At 37.8% G+C, this 18048-nt stretch overlaps 1 protein-coding gene across 4 annotated transcripts in view; it reads left to right on the top strand.

The window, feature by feature from the left end:
- Nucleotides 1–18048, top strand: part of LRBA (LPS responsive beige-like anchor protein) — a 357361-nt gene that overhangs the window by 297488 nt on the left and 41825 nt on the right. For all 4 annotated transcript variants that reach the window (XM_035113958.2, XM_035113959.2, XM_035113955.2 and 1 more), the window contains exon 48: nucleotides 8377–8544. In XM_035113958.2, the coding sequence (XP_034969849.1) occupies nucleotides 8377–8544 (168 nt within the window). The remainder of the gene's footprint in view (nucleotides 1–8376; nucleotides 8545–18048) is intronic.

Raw genomic sequence — 18048 nt, 5'->3', positions numbered from 1 at the left:
AAAAACACCCGCATTTCTTGATTTGCAGCTCTTTTACACAATTGCGATTGGGACAGATGTTTTTCTTCTTTTCGCTGAATGGCATCAACCTATAGCTGACAGCACAGTCATCTTGGTGCAATCTTCCAATCTTGGTGCAATTTACGAATCTATGCATGTGTTTGGGTCCAGCTGTGACTTGAAAGGTCTCCAGTTTTGTTTCAAGCCAGTAAAAGTTTCGTAACTGAAGTGAAGCCTATTAGATGGATCTGAGCTGGCCTGTTTTGCAGTCTCTGCTGGGGGGACAGGGGACAGGACGAGATTAAAATCATGATATGAAACTCATTTATAAAATTGATAGAACCTGGAGCTTCCTGCGCTCTGTACTGGCTGGTACACTGTAGTCCTAATTGCTATACAGTACAGCCATATACAGAGGCTTTGAATTAAACCATGGCATCACTTTGCATCAAGACAGATTTTAGCTGGTGTATTTGTTAACTCATCTGTAACAATAAGTAATATATCATATATTCATGATATATCAGGACGAGCAGAGGGAAGTGGCCATTAGCAGTATTGCTGTACTGAAACATCTGGCTCTAAGACCCACAGTGTGGTCCTGGGGGTGGGGAGTTGAGAGTTGAACCACATTTCTCTCACAGGAAAGAATGAAGAGTGGGTGCAGTATCAGAAAGCAAGATACACATCAGTTGGGGACAAAATGAGTGGTGGGTGGACTACTTAAGATCAACCCTTGAGTGGGCCAACACATGGATGACAGTAAAAGAAATTGATAGGATTTTTGCAGAAATGATTGTTCCTTGCAGATCAAACTCATTCAATTCTATCTGAAAGGATCAATGTGCATTTTATTAGGGCATATTTAGATCGAGCCTAACAGTTTTTAATAGTTTATGTTATGGTATGCTTGGTGAATTTTCACTGTGGATGCTGAAATCAAGTTTGTAAATTTTCCTAATGCTTTCATGATGATACAAACTGCTGTTTAAAGTCAGAGCTATGAATTACAAAGAAACATTCAGGATATTAAACAATTGTTTGTCTCTGTATTATTATATTCCAAACTAGTGCTTTTTTGTGATGGTACTCACCTGTATAGAGTACCATCACTTCTTTTTTTGCTGCCCATGGCAGCCATTTTGTACTAGCACCCACAACACTTTTAACAATATACGAGTCCTGGCTCCTTTTTAAAAAACAAAAACAAAAAAGCCCTGTCCTAGATGACCAGTATATCGGGAATTATATTCTATTGCTTTAAAAATATTATTATTGATAGAGCTACTCAGAGTTTATCCAGGACATACTGTAGTATATGATAGGTATAGACTTGTTCATTTATTTGCTGCACATCACAGTACATTCCCAAATGATCAGTATCAAAGCTTGGCTTTATAGGTTAGATTTTTTTAGATAATACAGGCCTACCTTCCAGGATTTTGTAAAGGTTGCTGAGAATGCATTTTAAGTATTTTTTAGCATGGAAAATTTCCTATGTAAATTAGTCTTTCTCAACCTGACACCTTCCAGATTTGTGGATTATAATTCCCATCCGCCTCAACTAGTATGGACACTGTGCAGAGAGGATGGGAGTTGTAGCCCAAAATATCTGGATGACAGCAAGTAAGGAAAACTTGTTAGAAAGTTGCATTGTTAACATCAGCATTGTGTGGGCACACATAGGTGTCATTCAGTCAGACCACTGAACTGGCTAGCCTACTATTGTTTACTGGGGCTGGCAGAGCCTCCCCAAGCCTCTCAGGCAGGAGTCTTTCTGGAAATGTTAGTTACTGAATCTGAGCATATTTGGATATGCACCAACACTGAGCTAAGGTCCCTCCCCATTAAATCAGAGAAATAAAATATGCATTTGGACCAGGTAGGAAAATTCAGAAACTGAGACGTTAACAAACAAAAGGGGTGGGGTGGGATCCATTGCTGAGAGAGGTAAAGGTTTTGTGAGAATGATCTGTGATGAGTACAGGGCAGACCTTTTTAGGCTCTAGTGTGGACGTTTTCTTCATTCGAGTTAGATGTCCAGTCATGGTACAGAGTGTGTGGCAGTTTTGATCATGTTTACAAATGTGCAGGCTATTCTCTTTTGATATGCAGGCTAGTGCTTTCTAGAATAAGTAAAGACAAGCAAAGCATTTTAGTCTTTATACTTTTCCTTCTGTTCAAGGGAGATTGACTCCTTAGTAAACAGCATCAGAATGCAATGAACCTTTTGGTGGAAGTCTGATTTAAACACTTTCCTTAGCATTATTATATACATGCGTACTTTCTTTCTAAATAATGAGGAAGTCCAACATGTTCCATAATGTTCCAGTTCTTATGTTTCCCCATTGTACTATTCCTCATCCCTCGGGTTTTTAGGAATAAAGAAAAATAATTACATAGAATGTTAATGTCAACTGAATAGTCACTATATGTATAGAAACACACTGCATTGTATATTTTAAGAACACCAAAATAGTCTGATAAAATGTCTATACTCTACGAGGCATACTATTCACCACCTAGGCTGTTACTGCAAGTGATGGTTTATATCAGGAATAAATTAGAAACAAAACAAAAGAAAATAATTGTTAGCAAATGCCATTTATTTTATTGGACAAATTCATTTAAATGTAACAGGTAGGAAGCTGCTGTCATTAATGTGTCTGTGTTGTCTTTTTCTTTATATAGTCCCCTCTTGCATATTTACTTCAAATGTCCAAAACAAAGCCAGTATTTTAAGAGTTAATTTCTTATTAAGAAGAGAGGAAATCTGGTAACTATTGAAGAGACTAGACCTATTGGTGCACACAAACAATTTGTCAGTCTTCGTAAACCTGAATCGCTTTCTGCAAAGTGGCTGCTCTTGCTTTGTTTGAACAGTCTAAACTTTTCCTTTTTGGAATTTAAATCTTAGAAGGGAATGTGATCCACATATTCAATCAAAATCATTTAATTCAAAGCATATTTTGATTGGAACAAAGCTGACATGGAAAAGAAACTCCAGAATTTTTTTTTAAGTTGAAAGGACTTTTTATCATATATTTAACAGGAAAATTTGAAATGGTTCTAATTAGGCTGAAAAAAACAGCCTTCATCGTTGTAAATTAGAAAGGTCATACATCAGTGTTAAGGAAACATTACTGCTAGTGTTTGAAATCCAGCACATGCAAACATAACAGACTGCTTGATTTTTAAATTTTGTTTGTTGCCCATAGTATAATGTGATCGTCAAATTTATATAGTCCTTAAGGAAAGGGATGTGCATTTGAAACGAAAGAACAGAATTTTAAGTCTTGAAACTAGTTATTGTTTTTCTGTTTCCCCCCTGAACATTCTTTAAATTCTGTTTTTTGTATAAGATTATTTTAGCTCATGTCTTTAGGAAATATATATATTTTATATATTGAAAAACTACTTCCTAAGAACTCTGAAATGGTATCAGGTTTATCTTACAATTTTGGGTGTGAAAAATGGCAAGAACATAAATCCCACCAAAATACTGTATTTAAGACCACCTTATAGACACACATGATGAATTTTATTGACAGTCATTGGATTCTGCTGGACTATGTACAGTACAGAAAGTGCCCTGTTTTTAATATTTTGTATATGATATCAGCTTGTTTAATTCATTCCAGGAAACAAGGTAAGTCTATGTTTTGTTTTACTAAAAAAGATTTAAAATGATTTAAAATGAGAGAGAGAGAGTATGCATTTATAAACACACATGCATTTTGTGGATAATAAAGAACTAATGCTACAAAAGCTAAATTTCATGCAATACATGATTTATCATCCTTTATTAAACCCTAATGCTGTTTAAATATATGAAAGATCTACTTATATTACAATACTTTACTTTTTCTTCGAAACAAAAGACTGAGTCTATTAATAGACAAGTACCTATTTTCTTGAATTCGAGGAGTGTACTTTAATAGTGCCTTAGGATTGCGCTTAGAATATTTATGAGCAATTGGGACTTTACCTCGGCAGCATCTTAGCTTTGATATTAAGGGAATCCTGGAGCATATCTGCTTTGTGACTGGATAAATGAAAGTTACTAATAGGTGTTTGTGTTTGACATCTGTATATTGTACTTTTTAGCATATCTCAAGTGTTTTAGTCTTGGTCTAATAGATCTCATTAAAAAAATAGATATCAGCCCCAAGACAGTTTGTCAAGGCTTATATGAGTCCCACAGGACTGAATTGACAATTTGTGTGTGGCTTTCCATGGCAGTCCTCTCGTGGTCTTATTTGATCCTTAACAATTGGGCATTAGCCTCTGATTTATTTTACAATAACTCAATAGAGCAGAATATAATAGTACTGTGTTGGGTGTTTTAGTGGATTTTCTTTTTTCACGAAATTTTCTCAGAGCATATATAGGGTGTAAATGATGCATCCTGTCTGCTTGGGGAGCACTAACAATTGATTGGTTAGGGTTTAAGAGCAGCGATGGGAAAGGAGTTTAGTATCCCCTAGTTGCACACCGTATTTAACTGTAGCTTTAATGAGCAATGTCTGCCTCGGAAGCTTTGAGTGATCTTAAATGAATAAACTGAACTCCATAGTTTGAGAGAGAAACAGAGAGAATTTGCTATATGTAAGATTTTTACACACACAAGCATTATTGACTGCATATTTGACATTCAATTTGTTTTATAGGGCAATGTCTAATGCCTATCTGGGATTTATATTATATCTAGGTTGTAATAGTCATTATCCTGCTTTTAAATATTTTCCCATTTGTCCTAAATTCTTATCATCTGCTTCCACAATTTGTTACATTATTTACAACAGTTTACAAAAGGTCTCTGGCCATATATATCGTAGTTTTGAATATTGCTGTTCTTTTCAGTCACTTTATGTTTAGGTATCACAGTTGCATGGGGGAAATTAACCATCACATTTATACACAATGGAAATATGTTAGAAATATATTGAAAGGTAAATTACAATTAAATTTCAGGGCTGTTTCATTTTCTTACTATTGTAGACGTAGACTGCAATCCTATACCCACCTACCATGTTTCTCCAAAAATAAGACACCGTCTTATATTTATTTTTCCTCAAAAAAAAAAAAACACGGTGGCTTATTTTCAGGGGATGTCTTATTTTTTTTTAATTAAGTATGGTACAGTTTAACCTACAAGGTTAAACTGCCTATCACTATGGCTTATTTTCAGGGTATGGCTTTTTTTTTTGGAGAAACATGGTAGTAATAAGATGCATTGAACTAAATGGGACTTCTTTTTCAGTACACGTGTATAGGATTGCAGTGAGTGTATTTAGACTCAAAGCACCCATTTATGCTAACTTTGTTAGGCAAAAGATTAAATAAATCACCAGCACTCTACTTTGTACATGTTCTGAGTCAGTGCGGTGGTTTTTATTTTGCTTCTAAATGTTTATTAAGCATACATGATTTGTATTTTGACATGACTGTAGAAAGATATCAGAATAGTTATTCAGCCTCATTGAATTTATGAATTTCTACCACAATAGTTTAATGTATATTGGTATATAATCAAGGGTTTTAGAGTGCAGCAAGCCATAAGCATGTTCATTTTGGATGTAAATATATCTTCCCATTTCTTTTTATTTTAGAAGAAGTAGCTATAAGAGAAATTGAATGTTTCTAGAAAGAAAGCAATAAAAATTTAATTCACACGATTGTCATTTGCTGAGCCTTATGGGACTTTATAGCACAGAGTATATTGATATGGAGACACTTGTGATAATTCTCACAGTTTTTAACTTATTAAACAATTTTGAAATCATTAATATTTAATTGGATCAGTTGTTTTTATCGTTTTAATTGTGCATGTGTGTTTTGGAAAGGTTTTGTACGAGCCAGAGTATTGCTTTCATAAATAAGGGCAGCTTTCCTGGTAGACATATGTATTGGAAAATTTTCCCATATGGTCATTTTTTTGGTGGCTGGGTCGAAGAGAAGAGTGACTTGATATACTGTCTAGTCATCCATTATAAAAGATGTTTCTAGCAATCCACTAACCGGGCTTGTAAATGAAAAAAATGATATGAACATGAAGATATGGATAGGCCATTTCTTGATTGAAAGTTCTAATTAAGTGAATAGAGGAAAATTAACTGAAATTAGCTGTCAGAAAATCACATTTAAATGAGTGATGAGTTGCTCAGGCAGTAAACATTTAAATGATATAAATTGCCATTTAAGTGTATGGTTTAATGTTTGTCATGCATTAACATGACATGAGATTGCAGTGACAATCAAGCAGCTTGCTCTAATTTGAACATATTTAGGGCTTTTGTGTGAAGTGCACCACACAAATTAAGACAATTGCTGTTTTTATGTGTCAATTTAAATGTTTCTTCAGGCATCAGTTAATGAAACTAACCAATCATTTCTGTATGCACACTGCAGACTAGTTTCTCAGGGTTTGAGTAAATTTCCCAGTTTAAATTAGGCATTTCCTTGAAAAGGAAGCCTTGCTTAATCTCTGTAAATTACAAAAATGTCATTTTTCTTTACATTGTTTCATCTGCACTTCTTAACCCCAAAAGTCAATACATTGTTGCATAGCTGATCTTGCATCAAAATGCTGGAATAATTTTCATTAGAATATGCTGTGGTCTGTTTTTATTAATAAATACTGACAAATGTTTGCCATATACTTGATAACTATAGCCTTGATAACTTTTAACTGTCGTACTTGTAGGTTATCCACTCTTGCAGAATGAATGCTTCTATACATTTATCCCCAAAGCCTTCATACAAAGGTTTCCCAATAATTTCACCAACTAGGCAGCTCCATTCAACTTGCTGTTACACACTGGGGCATATCTGACTATTAACTAGATAGGCCTGATTCATGTTTCCTGGTTTCCAGGACTCCTCTGCAATGAAATACATAAAGAAAACTTCGAATGCTCTGATAATGTTATATACTGATATATTGTGCATGCACACATACGTATATAGGAGATTCTCTACATTGTGGTCAGAGTTGTAGAAATGTTGATAGAAATTTGTTGACAAGTAGAAATAGAGTAGATTGTCTTGCACTATACCAGAGCCAGCATGGCCCAGAAGCAGGGGTAGCATTTGGATATGAGACACCTGGGATTAAAGCATCTCTTAGCCATCATTCACTAGGCTGGCCTTGATCACGTCACTCTCAGGCTCAGTTCCCCATCTGTAAAATGAGATTCAGCAGGAGTTTCAGAAATGGCTGAAAACAGGTTTTGTAAAGCATTTTTAATAGATAGGACTATTAAATTAATAATAATAGAAACAGGCATGTGCATTCTTAATAAAGAAGCTGAGCTGATGCTAATGGTGGTTTGGGATCTCCAATTAATGTAAAGTCATCAAAGCATATTTAAACCGTTCATTCTGCTGTCTAGTGCACAATTTTCAGACATTGAAAGTGATTAGCAGTTTCTAAATGCAAATAATAAATTGGACAGTTACTAAAGTATTAGACTAAATAGGTCTTGCAAACGTACGTTTTCTCTGTGGTAAAGATGGGGATAGGGAAAATGGAAAGCAGCAATGTGGGTACAAAAACACACACACTCTCATTATCTCCATCACTATTATACTCAGCTGTGTGTTGTATTCATGCACAGTGAATTAACTGTGCACTGTCCCCATGAGCACAACCCTAACTCCCCCCCCCCCTTTGGCTTTTCTTTCTTTGCACCAGGAGCTCTGCTGCAGGCCTTTGCTTAGAGTCATTCCAGGGAACTCTATAGAGCCCTGTTAATAAAACTGTTACGGTTTTTTATATTCCCCACCCCACCCCCCAAAACCCGTTGTTTTACCAACATTTCTGTGATGAATCATAGTTAAGGTTCAAAAGACAATATGAGTCGTGATCAACATTTGCACAGAATGGCCTAACTTTGCCTGGGCTCATTGAGACTCATCTACATAGCACTAAGCACTACATAGCACTGTTCCTCAGACCTTGTGGGGGGCTGGACTATATTTTTTTGGGGGGAGGAATTGAACGAATTTGTATGCCTCTCAAATAACCCAGAGATGCATTTTAAATAAAAGCACACATTCTACTCATGTAAAAACACCAGACAGGCTCCACAAATAGCCCAGAGATGCATTTTAAATACAAGGACACATTCTACTCATGTAAAAACACTCTGATTCTCGGACCATCCGCAGGCTGGACTGAGAAGGCGATTGGGCCGGATACGGCCCCTGGGCCTTTGTTTCTACTCAGGCACTAAGCCATGGTTTACTGTTGCACTAATTCTGCCTTTGTGAAACTTATTTTCCAATTATGTATTGTAACTATTTCATTATTGTTAAGTAACATTGCAGTCAGGAAATAAGAAGCTACATAAACAACATTGTGTTCTTTTGCAGGCCTTGGAGAGCGAATTTGTTTCCTGCCAGCTCCACCAGTGGATTGATCTGATTTTTGGCTACAAACAGCAAGGGCCTGAGGCTGTCAGATCTCTAAATGTGTTCTACTATTTGACCTATGAAGGAGCTGTCAATCTCAATTCAATAACTGACCCAGTATTGAGAGAGGTAAGCTTGTTAATGTCTGCGGGAATAAAGCGTCACAAAGAACTCCGTTCTTACATTAGAATTCATACAATATATATATGTGTGTGTTACGATAACAAAAGTGCATTGGTTTAAACTTACTAACGTGCAGTTTATTTGGGTCTTTCTTGCCTTATGATTTTCAAAGCAGACATTATAACATTAGAATTACAATTATCTAACAAAACAGATTGCAAAATAAGTTTAGTTTATTCATATCTGTGGTGATTAGATTGTTTAGCATTTACATCACCCTTGCAAGTTACCAGTGAGGTGGTTTTGCAGTTTTGCTTTGCTTGCCTTGTCGTATTTGGCTTCTTTCCCACCCTCCCTGTTGCTGAGTTAGGCAACCACCATAGTGCTTTATATTGCTTCCTGGGTGCAGAGTGCTGATTCAGCTGCTCCTGCTGTTTTCCCATCTCAAGCTAGCAAGCAAGTAGACGGTCACCATAGCATGGTTTCATGGAAGCGTAATGGTAACTGCATGTGCAGGCATACACATTATCTCTCTTTTAGCCCAATTAGAGCAGAAGCCGCCTTAACAGAAGTCTCTGTCAAGCTCTCAGAGAAAACCATGAATGCAGTGCCAGGGTAACTGCTGGTCCCGGATTTTAAGATCTGAGAAAGACACTACTGTATGCTCATAGCATATTCTTTTCAAGCTGCTTCTAGAAACAACCCTCCCTTCCAATGCTTCTTAAGTTAAAATCTAAAAAGCGGTTTGGGGGATTTGGAACAACAGCTATTCAAAGAGTAGCAAGTGCTCTTAAACCACATTTGGAAGTATCAAAAGCTTAATCCATATCCTTACATCGCTCAGGGTTGTGGCTTTTGCTTTTAAAATCTTAGCTATATAAAGTAGTAGTGTAGTAGTGGCATACTGTATCTCGATACAGAGGTTTAATACAACGGTAAGTAAAGTAAAATAAAATAAAATAATGAAATACTTCTAAATGTTCCTGTCAGGTTTCACATTGTGGGCTTTTAGGGAAAAGCCTAGAGTGCTTCAGATGGATACAGTTTTTAAATCAAAGAATGAATATTATTATTCGTTATTCCACAAATGGAACCATGTTTCCACCCTTCACCTGCTCCTTCAGAGGAAGTGTAACCCCATCAAGAACAGGCACCTCCCATCATAGCTGCCAAGTTTTCCCTTTTCTCGCGAGGAAGCCTATTCAGCATAAGGGAAAATCCCTTAAAAAAAGGGATAACTTGGCAGCTATGCCTCCCATCCATGTGGTCTTGGGAACTGCCCACAAATAGTTCCTCAATCTTACCTGGGTGGAGCTTCAGTTTGCTAACTTCTTATCTAGTCTATTGCTGAGGCACTTCCAGCACTTCCACTGCCACACCTGCAGATGTAAAGGAGAAGCAGAGCTCTGTTTCATCTCTGTTTCATCAGCATATTGCTGACAATGTATTCCATACCTCTGGATAATTCCACTCAGTGGTTTCATGAAGATGCTAAACAGCATAGGGGATAAAATAGAACGCTGAGGAAGCCCACATTGAAGGCTCTGTGGAGCCAAAGAACATGCCCCAAACAACACCCTCTGGGAGATTAGCAACTGGCTGGTATTTTTATTTTATGAGACCAGGGAGGATTTGTTGAGGAGTGGTTTTACCACTGTCTTCTTCAAGCAAGCAGGGACCACCCCCTCTTGCAAGGAGGCATGTATCACCTCCCTGGCCCAGCCAGATATTCCCTCCCTGCTAGTCATCATCAGCCAAGAGGGGTCCAGAGCTCAAGTGGTCATCACCCTGATGGATCCAAGCACCATGTCCACACCCTTGAGCCTTACTAATTGAAACGCATCCAACACAACAGGACTAAGTGCTTTGGACACCCCTTGAGATTAATCTGCTGTAGCAGTGGAGTCAAAATCCTTGTGGATGTCCTCATTTTGCTTTGCAAACAAGTCACAGCAAGCTGCTGTCAGTTCCTCCACCTCCTTCAGGCCAGATTGTAAGAGGCCCTGCACTGCCCTGAAAAGCTCTGCCGGAATGCATAGTAAGGATGCAGTGGAGGCAGCAGAGTATGCTTTCTTTGCTTCCTTCATTGCCGCTTGGTAGGCTCGATTATAAGCCCTCACCCGTGTTTGATTACATTCAATCGGTTCTTTCCTCCACTTGCATTTGAGTCATCTCCCAGTCATCTCCCAGCTTGTTTTCTCGCCCTAAGCTCTGGAGTATACCAGGGAACCAAGCAGGTGAATGGCCCAAGCCATTCGGATGTTTCAGAGGTTGGCCAGAGCTTCGACATATTAGCCAGAAAATCCCCCAGAGCCATCTGGAAACCCATTGGATCCATCACCCTCTGAGGGCAGACCATCCTCAAAGGTCCCCCGCCTCTGCAGAGGGGGAAAGGCGCTGAAAGTCCAAATCTCTGCAGGAGGTGATCTGACCATGACAAGTGACTGATGTCAATATCCCCCACTTTCAGATCACCCTCTTCCTGCCCACTTGAGTAAACAAGGTCCAGAGAGTGGCCTGTCGTCTGGTTTCCCCGGCAGCCTCATGGTTTTCACGGCAGCCATGAAGTCCTGAGCCACCCCCCAAAGTCCGTTGCCTTAGCATGGATGTTGAAGTCCCCCAAAACCAGCAGTCAAGGAGTGCACAATCCAGCCTACAAGCCCACCTCTGTCAGCTGAGGCAGGAAGACTGCTAGGCAGCGAGATGGGTGGTAAACCATCAGAATCCCTAACTGTCGCAATTGCCCAGTGTCAGGACCTCACACTACAATGGAGCTTGGCTGTGAACCCTGTTATGACCAGCTCCATCTCTTTGCCACCATTTTGTGGCTGGTAGATCTCAATGATCTTCAGCACTCTCGGGGGGGGGGGGGGCTTGGTGATAGAAATATTTTAAACCCCTGGTCAAGTGAAACTGATATAATCACATCCAGTGTTTCCATGTCCCTTGCAAGCAGGAGCTAGTTAACTGGAATGAAATAGGGAGTTGCTAAAAGTGTTGTTGACATTCCATCATGCATTGCATTTATGGGTTGCTATTGGGCAGACATGTGGGGGAGACATCGGTTCATAGTAGTTGTGTATCCCCTGTAATATCTAGTTAGGTCCTTAGAAGCAAAGATAAAATCATTCAGGGTGTGTCTAAATATGTGTTATTTTTTGCCGAGAAGTACTGGATGCTAAAAACCAACACATTATTTCTCACTATGATGATTTCCCAAATAGTTAACACATGTGGCAAACTAGCATCAGTATGATTTCTGAATAAAAGGATTTTATTACCTACTTTACTATTTCCATGATGTGATCAGCATAACAGGCTGCAGCACATTAAACTTTTATGTAATTTTTAATTGTCCCAAAACAGCTGTATTGCCAATAAAACTGAGAGGCAAGCTCGCTTGTGCTTTGGCCTAAAACAAGGTTTTATTGGCCAAAATAAATAAATAAAAAAGATTAGAAATCTATTCTGAAATGTTGTGAGACATCTTAAATAAAGATTTCAACCTTTTGTTGTTCTGCTGAAACTGTGTTATGTTCCCTGGCTTTCCCACACAAGAGCATGGGGTTTGTATTTACTCTCTTGTATTTTAATTCCTTCCCATGTTCTGCAGGATAGATCAGGAAAAGGGTGAAAAAGGAGCATTAGAAAGGTCAGGACTGTAATGATAGAAGAGATTATGAGCGGAAGCAAACTCTTTAGATGCTTCAGGGTTAGGTCACAAATTATCCCTTACAAATAATCTCTAGCAATAAAAAAACCAAGCATAGTCTTCATAATTGTTTGAATCCACCCTGTATCCATATGCAGAAACAATGGGTGGAGAGATTTTCAGAACAAATGTCCCCAAAAGCAGTTCCATGTGTTCTAGATCTTTGAATGTAGAGGCCAATGGTTGTCGTTCAGGTGTGCATCTTTAAGAGAGTCAGTGTTTTAAAAAAAAACCATACTAAGCAATGATAAAAGAAGAAAGTAGATAATGAAGAAGAAAAGTTTTGCTAATATATTCTAGATTACACATTCCCTTTTCCGAGCTGTTTTTCTTAAAATTAGATTTTATTCTAAAATTAAAACTGCAAGAATTCTTTTTTTTAAAAAAAAACTAAGAACTCTTCTGGTGTATGTTTAGGAGTGATTATACACACACATCAGTGTGCTAAATATGCATACTCCAAATTAACCTCCCAATAGCTAACATGCTAAAAAGTAGAATCTTATATCCCTCTCCCTCATATTCCATGGCTACAGTGTAAAATGCATGTGTGTGTATATATTTAAAAATTGTGACATCAATTCTGATGTATTATACCTTGAAGATTCCAAGAAGAATTGGGTACCACCTCAACCCAAGGTGAATTATTCTGCTTTTAGTTATGAGTGAAGGTAAAAGTAATATGAAATCTGATTGTGTGCATATCTCTCTGTAATCATACTGATATGCATGTGATAAATTGCCAATCCATGTGATAAATGAATTTGTCATGCACCTCTGGCAGCCTCATCATCTCTCTGTCTGTCAATCCATCTCCTCAAGGACTTACTCTCACATTCCAAAATTCAGAGCAGCTTCCTTTGACCACTATCTTTCCCACAGCAAATAAGCTTACCAATGGAAGCTCCATCCTTTCCCCGAAGCTATTAGTCAGAAATCACAGCATAGATAAAATCTATACTTTAACTTTTGGTACCCCAAACTACCTTACAGCACAATTCCTGTGTTTATCTACTCAGCTCAATGGGGCTTAGTCCCAAGTGTCAGCATAGGTTTCCAGACTTTGTTTCCTTGAGAATGTTTGGTGACTCCCCTAAACAATTTCCGATTTCCCTTTTGTGTGATATTAGGGCCTCAGAGAACAATTATAACTGAACACAGTTTTTAAAAAGTCATATTCAAGTCACTATCAATTAATCAACAAGGCTGTGCCTTTTTAAAAAGAAGTAATAAAGTGCATTTTAAAAAGAGATGATATAACTCATCTCCTGGAATGCATAGTGTACAATTGTTCATTTATGCATGGGCTTTCAAATTCAAACAGAAGGCAATAAAAATATATATAAGTAAAATATAACAACAGAAACAGACACTTCCAAGCAAATCTCACTGCTTTACATGGCAACAGGAAATTTTGTTCAAATAAAAATTCTTTTCTCTCGGTATGATAAGATAAATGCCAAGGCAAGTTAATCTCACATTATTATTATTATTATTATTATTATTGTTAACAAGAAAAATAGGTTAATTTATGTATCTGAATTGCAGTTTTGAAATCCATTTATTGCCTTTTAACTTTTCTGTAGGCAATTCTATGTGGATTGGTAAAGTCCAATTTTAAACACATGATTAGCAGATTCATCAACACCAGAAGAAATCTGAAAGCTCTATTGTGTTGCATTCAGACATATAGATAGCTGAAAATACTAGTGCAGACGCGCTGAGATGCACCTCTTTGTGGCATATATCCTAAACATCTTTCTAATACTAATATAGAACTATGTAGATACCTAAGAGGAGGCTATAAGTAATCAGAAATGGCTTGCTTTTAAAATTGCTTTATTTATTCATTGAAATATTTATAATCCACACTTTACCTGAAGGTTCCAAAGTGGTCCACAATAAACAATAAAACCATACTGAAGAATAAATAACTTAAAACATCATAATAAATGTCAGTAGCATTCACAGATAAAACAAGCAGCAGAAAGGGAAATGAAACATTCTAAGGTTACCATGCATGTCATTTATAGTCTGGGGTGATCCTGAATCCATCTTTGTTGTTTAGACCCTGGTGACATCAGTGGCTAGGAATACTTTTATTCCAGCTTCAGCCAGTAAAACAACCATGGCTGTTTCTGAACCAGGATAGTTCAGAAACCTGGTTAACACCAGGTTGGATGACTACAATCTGCTATATATGGGACTGTCCTGCAGGTTGGCTTGGAACTAGTGCCATAAGCAGTGGCTTGACTGCTCATTGGAGCAGGATATAGCCACCATGTTAGGCCACTGCTGGGAGAATAGCACTGGCTGTCAGTTAGCTACCAAGCTAAGTTCAAGGTGCTGGTTTAAATGTGTAAAGTCCTATGCAGCTTGGTACAAGACACCTGAAAGATTGTCTCACCCCCTGTATGATCACTGCTTTCTTCAGTAGGTGATTTCCATACAAAACAAAAATTGGATCTTTAGTGTAGTGTGATGGCCTTTGGGATTCTGATTGCGTATTAGACAGGCACCATTGTGTTTGCCTTTTTGATGCCTACAGAAGACCATCCTCTTCTAAAAAGCCTTTTCAGCAGAGATCTTTCTGAGTGCATCTGTACTGGAATTGTTTTTAGATGTTTTACCGTTTGTGTGCTTGCCTCCCTTTGTCAGGAAGGGGCAGGATATAAATTTAGTGACTAAAACCCCTCCTCGAAAGGCTGCACAAAGAGCTGTGCCTTCCCCTGACATTGAACTGAAAACTGTAGAGACATGTTGCACTTCAGGAGGGAGTCTGTTCTAGAGATCTGGAACCACTGCAGGGAAAGTCATCCCCCCAACCTCTGCAATGCAAGCCTTTGCTTAGCACAGGGGTCACCAAAATTGACCAAATGGGGTTCCTCGACAGATCTTGGTGAATGGATAGGGCTGGTCTGGGTGGAGGCATTTTTTCTGATATTTGGCGCCCACATACAATTACTAAATAGAAATTAGTCTCTTTCTTAGCCTTTGTTGCCTTCACTTTTACTGCAGTTTCTTGTGTTAGTCTTTGTTCAAAAACCTTGAAGAATCCCAGTCCTTGTGGATCAGATATGATATGATGGAAATGAATATCTAGAGCTCTGCATAGCTACTATCCCACTTCCTGTTTTCCATTCCTCTGAAGGTCTGACATATATTGAGCCTGAGCATTTTCCAAAATTAGTTATTTCATACATGCCAGCATTTGAATGATGGTGTTGTTGTTTTTTAACCAGCATCAGCAATGTTTAGTTTACCCCAATTTAATGACAGCAGTAGCAAGTCTGCTATCCTATCAGATAGAAAGTATGTTTGACTTCCCAGTCCTTTTCATCCATGGTGGGAGCCAGGTATTTCAGCTCTAAATCAGATGAAGACAGCTGAGCTGGTGAATCTTTCGGGAAATCTAAACACATTTGTATTTATAGCCTGGTCTTAACAGTCGCTAAATACTTTTAAATTATCAGCAGGACTTGTTTACATGCAGATGGAGTACAACCTTTGATGCATGTCTTAGAAATTCAGTAAAGTGATTACAGGATGCTGCAGCAAAGGAGTATATTTCAAATGTGTGTATAACTGAATACTACATTTATGCACAATTCGAAAGTGTTGTGGAAACAAATATGTTGGAAGACTCACTGGCCAGAAGTGTGTTGCCCAGATGGTTTGCTTGACACAGCACACAGCACAGAAACTGTGAAAAGCTAAATAAATGTTAAGGATTAGTCTGCTTTTAATTGAAAACCTGCATTTAAAATACCATAAAACTGTGCCAGATTTTTTTTAAAGAACATATCAAAACCAAATACATTGTTTTCATGGCCACCTGGAGTTTAGCTTGTCAACAGTAGTGGGCACTGGGCTGTGATCTCTTTCTCTGAAGCTTAGTGAAAAACAGGCCCACTGCAAGATGGTAATACATTCAGGGGTGTGTTTTGGGGTGCATTTTTTTAGGAGAACCTGCTTCATATTTCACCATGGATTAATTTTGTTTGGATAAGGATCCTTTGAAGAAAGGGTATTCTGCTTATATCTATTACCAGTTAAAGTTTTAAAAGCAAACTCCATTTGGTGAAGAAAAATCTTTGTTTTCAAGCTCTAACTGTATTGTTTTAAATGGTGATTTAATGACAATATCAACATTTGATGTTTCTCTTTAAGCAACACTATTTTGATATAAATAAGAAAAAAGTAGTGTGGTAATTTCTTTGGCACAACTTGTACTTACCGTGAGAAATGAAACTCGGTTGGCTCTGGCACAAGAGCAAGCATAAGAATTACCTTCTTATCAGTAAATTCAAAGGTCCATTTAATTTAACAATCTGGGGTAGAGGACTAAACTTAAGGGGGGGGGAAACACAACTGCTGTCCAAACTGACAGCCATTTGTTGAGCTATCCCTTTACTCTCTGTAATGTTTAGTTACTAGTAGAACTTAACTCAGGACCTGGTATCATTATGCTGAGCGCTTTTCTGCCCTGCTATCCAACATTGTTAACCGTGAAATGTGGCAGTACAGCCTGAATGATATTCTCATACTGTGTGAAAATAAGTGTGATGGTTCCTAATCTCATAATGAAATCTGCGCCATCCCCAAAGTATCTGCACTCTTGCATGCATTACATTCAGTCATTCTTCCTTCAAGTTACTTTGAATTCCTTTGGCATTTTCTCTTAAGTCTCTTTGAAGTATTTTGCAGGCCTATTTTTCTTGTTCCACTTTATCTGCTTATTTCCAGTAGCTAGAGATTTAGGTGTTCTCAATGAGCACATCAGTGTTCCAGACAGAGATACTGTTTGAAATTATCCATGAACCCAGTGCCTCTGAACATTATTGAGTGACATTTGTTTCTGTAGGTTGTGTCTGCTCTGACTAACTGGTTTATTTCAGATTGGCAGCTGGGATTACAATGTAGTAGATGGACAGTTTGCATGAATTGAAGATTGCACTGAAGCTGCACTAGGCCTCAGTTTAATATGCCTGGAATGTACAGATTCAGATTAGAGCAAGTTGCATGACTCTGAAAGGGAAAATAAATCCTTGTTTTCACAAACTGTAATTACTTTTCTGTTTTAACTCACTGGCTGTAATGTAATTGCCCACAACAGCTATTCTTATAATTAGACTGGACAAAGTAGGTTTTCATACACCCTTCCCCCCTTCTCACATAAAGTTTATTTTTTACATATAATGGAGTTCTGGAGACCCGATGATTATGCTTTAAAAAGTTTTACCTTTCTTTTTTGCCTTCTGAAGTTTCCTCTCCCCCCGTCCACATTCTCCATCGAAAGAGCACCTTGAGAGTAGTAGTGGCACCCCAAAATAATATCCAGTCAGAATTTTACAACCAAATAAAAATGACAACATAGAGACCTGTTAGTTTCTGCACATAATCTTTGATAATTGACATATTGCAGATGAAAATATATTATTGTTAGGTTTTCCAAGTAGCTCAAGATATGAGCATAAGACTTTCAGAGCTGTGTTTATTTTCCTGCCCAACCTAATTTCCATTCTCTACTGATGGGTACCTGATGCATCAGGGGGAAAATGACTTTAGGAAGCAAATCACATCCAGAGTGACAATTCATGGCAATTGAAAATTAAAAATAGTTAAAGAATTACATTTCATCCCTTGGCCATCTCACTTGCCATCCTGCCTGCTAGTATTGGAAAAGCTAGGCTTCTGTTATCCACAGTTGATAACGGTTGATATTTGCTTCTACAACTTCAAAACATTTAACACTAACTGTATTTTTTGTTAAAAGCATGCTTACTGTTTTTACCAGA

This window comes from Zootoca vivipara, chromosome 9 (genome assembly GCF_963506605.1).
Source record: "Zootoca vivipara chromosome 9, rZooViv1.1, whole genome shotgun sequence".
NCBI lineage: Eukaryota > Metazoa > Chordata > Lepidosauria > Squamata > Lacertidae > Zootoca > Zootoca vivipara.
Note: the sequence above shows the minus strand (reverse complement) of the source record. Positions and strands in the feature narration are given on the sequence as shown.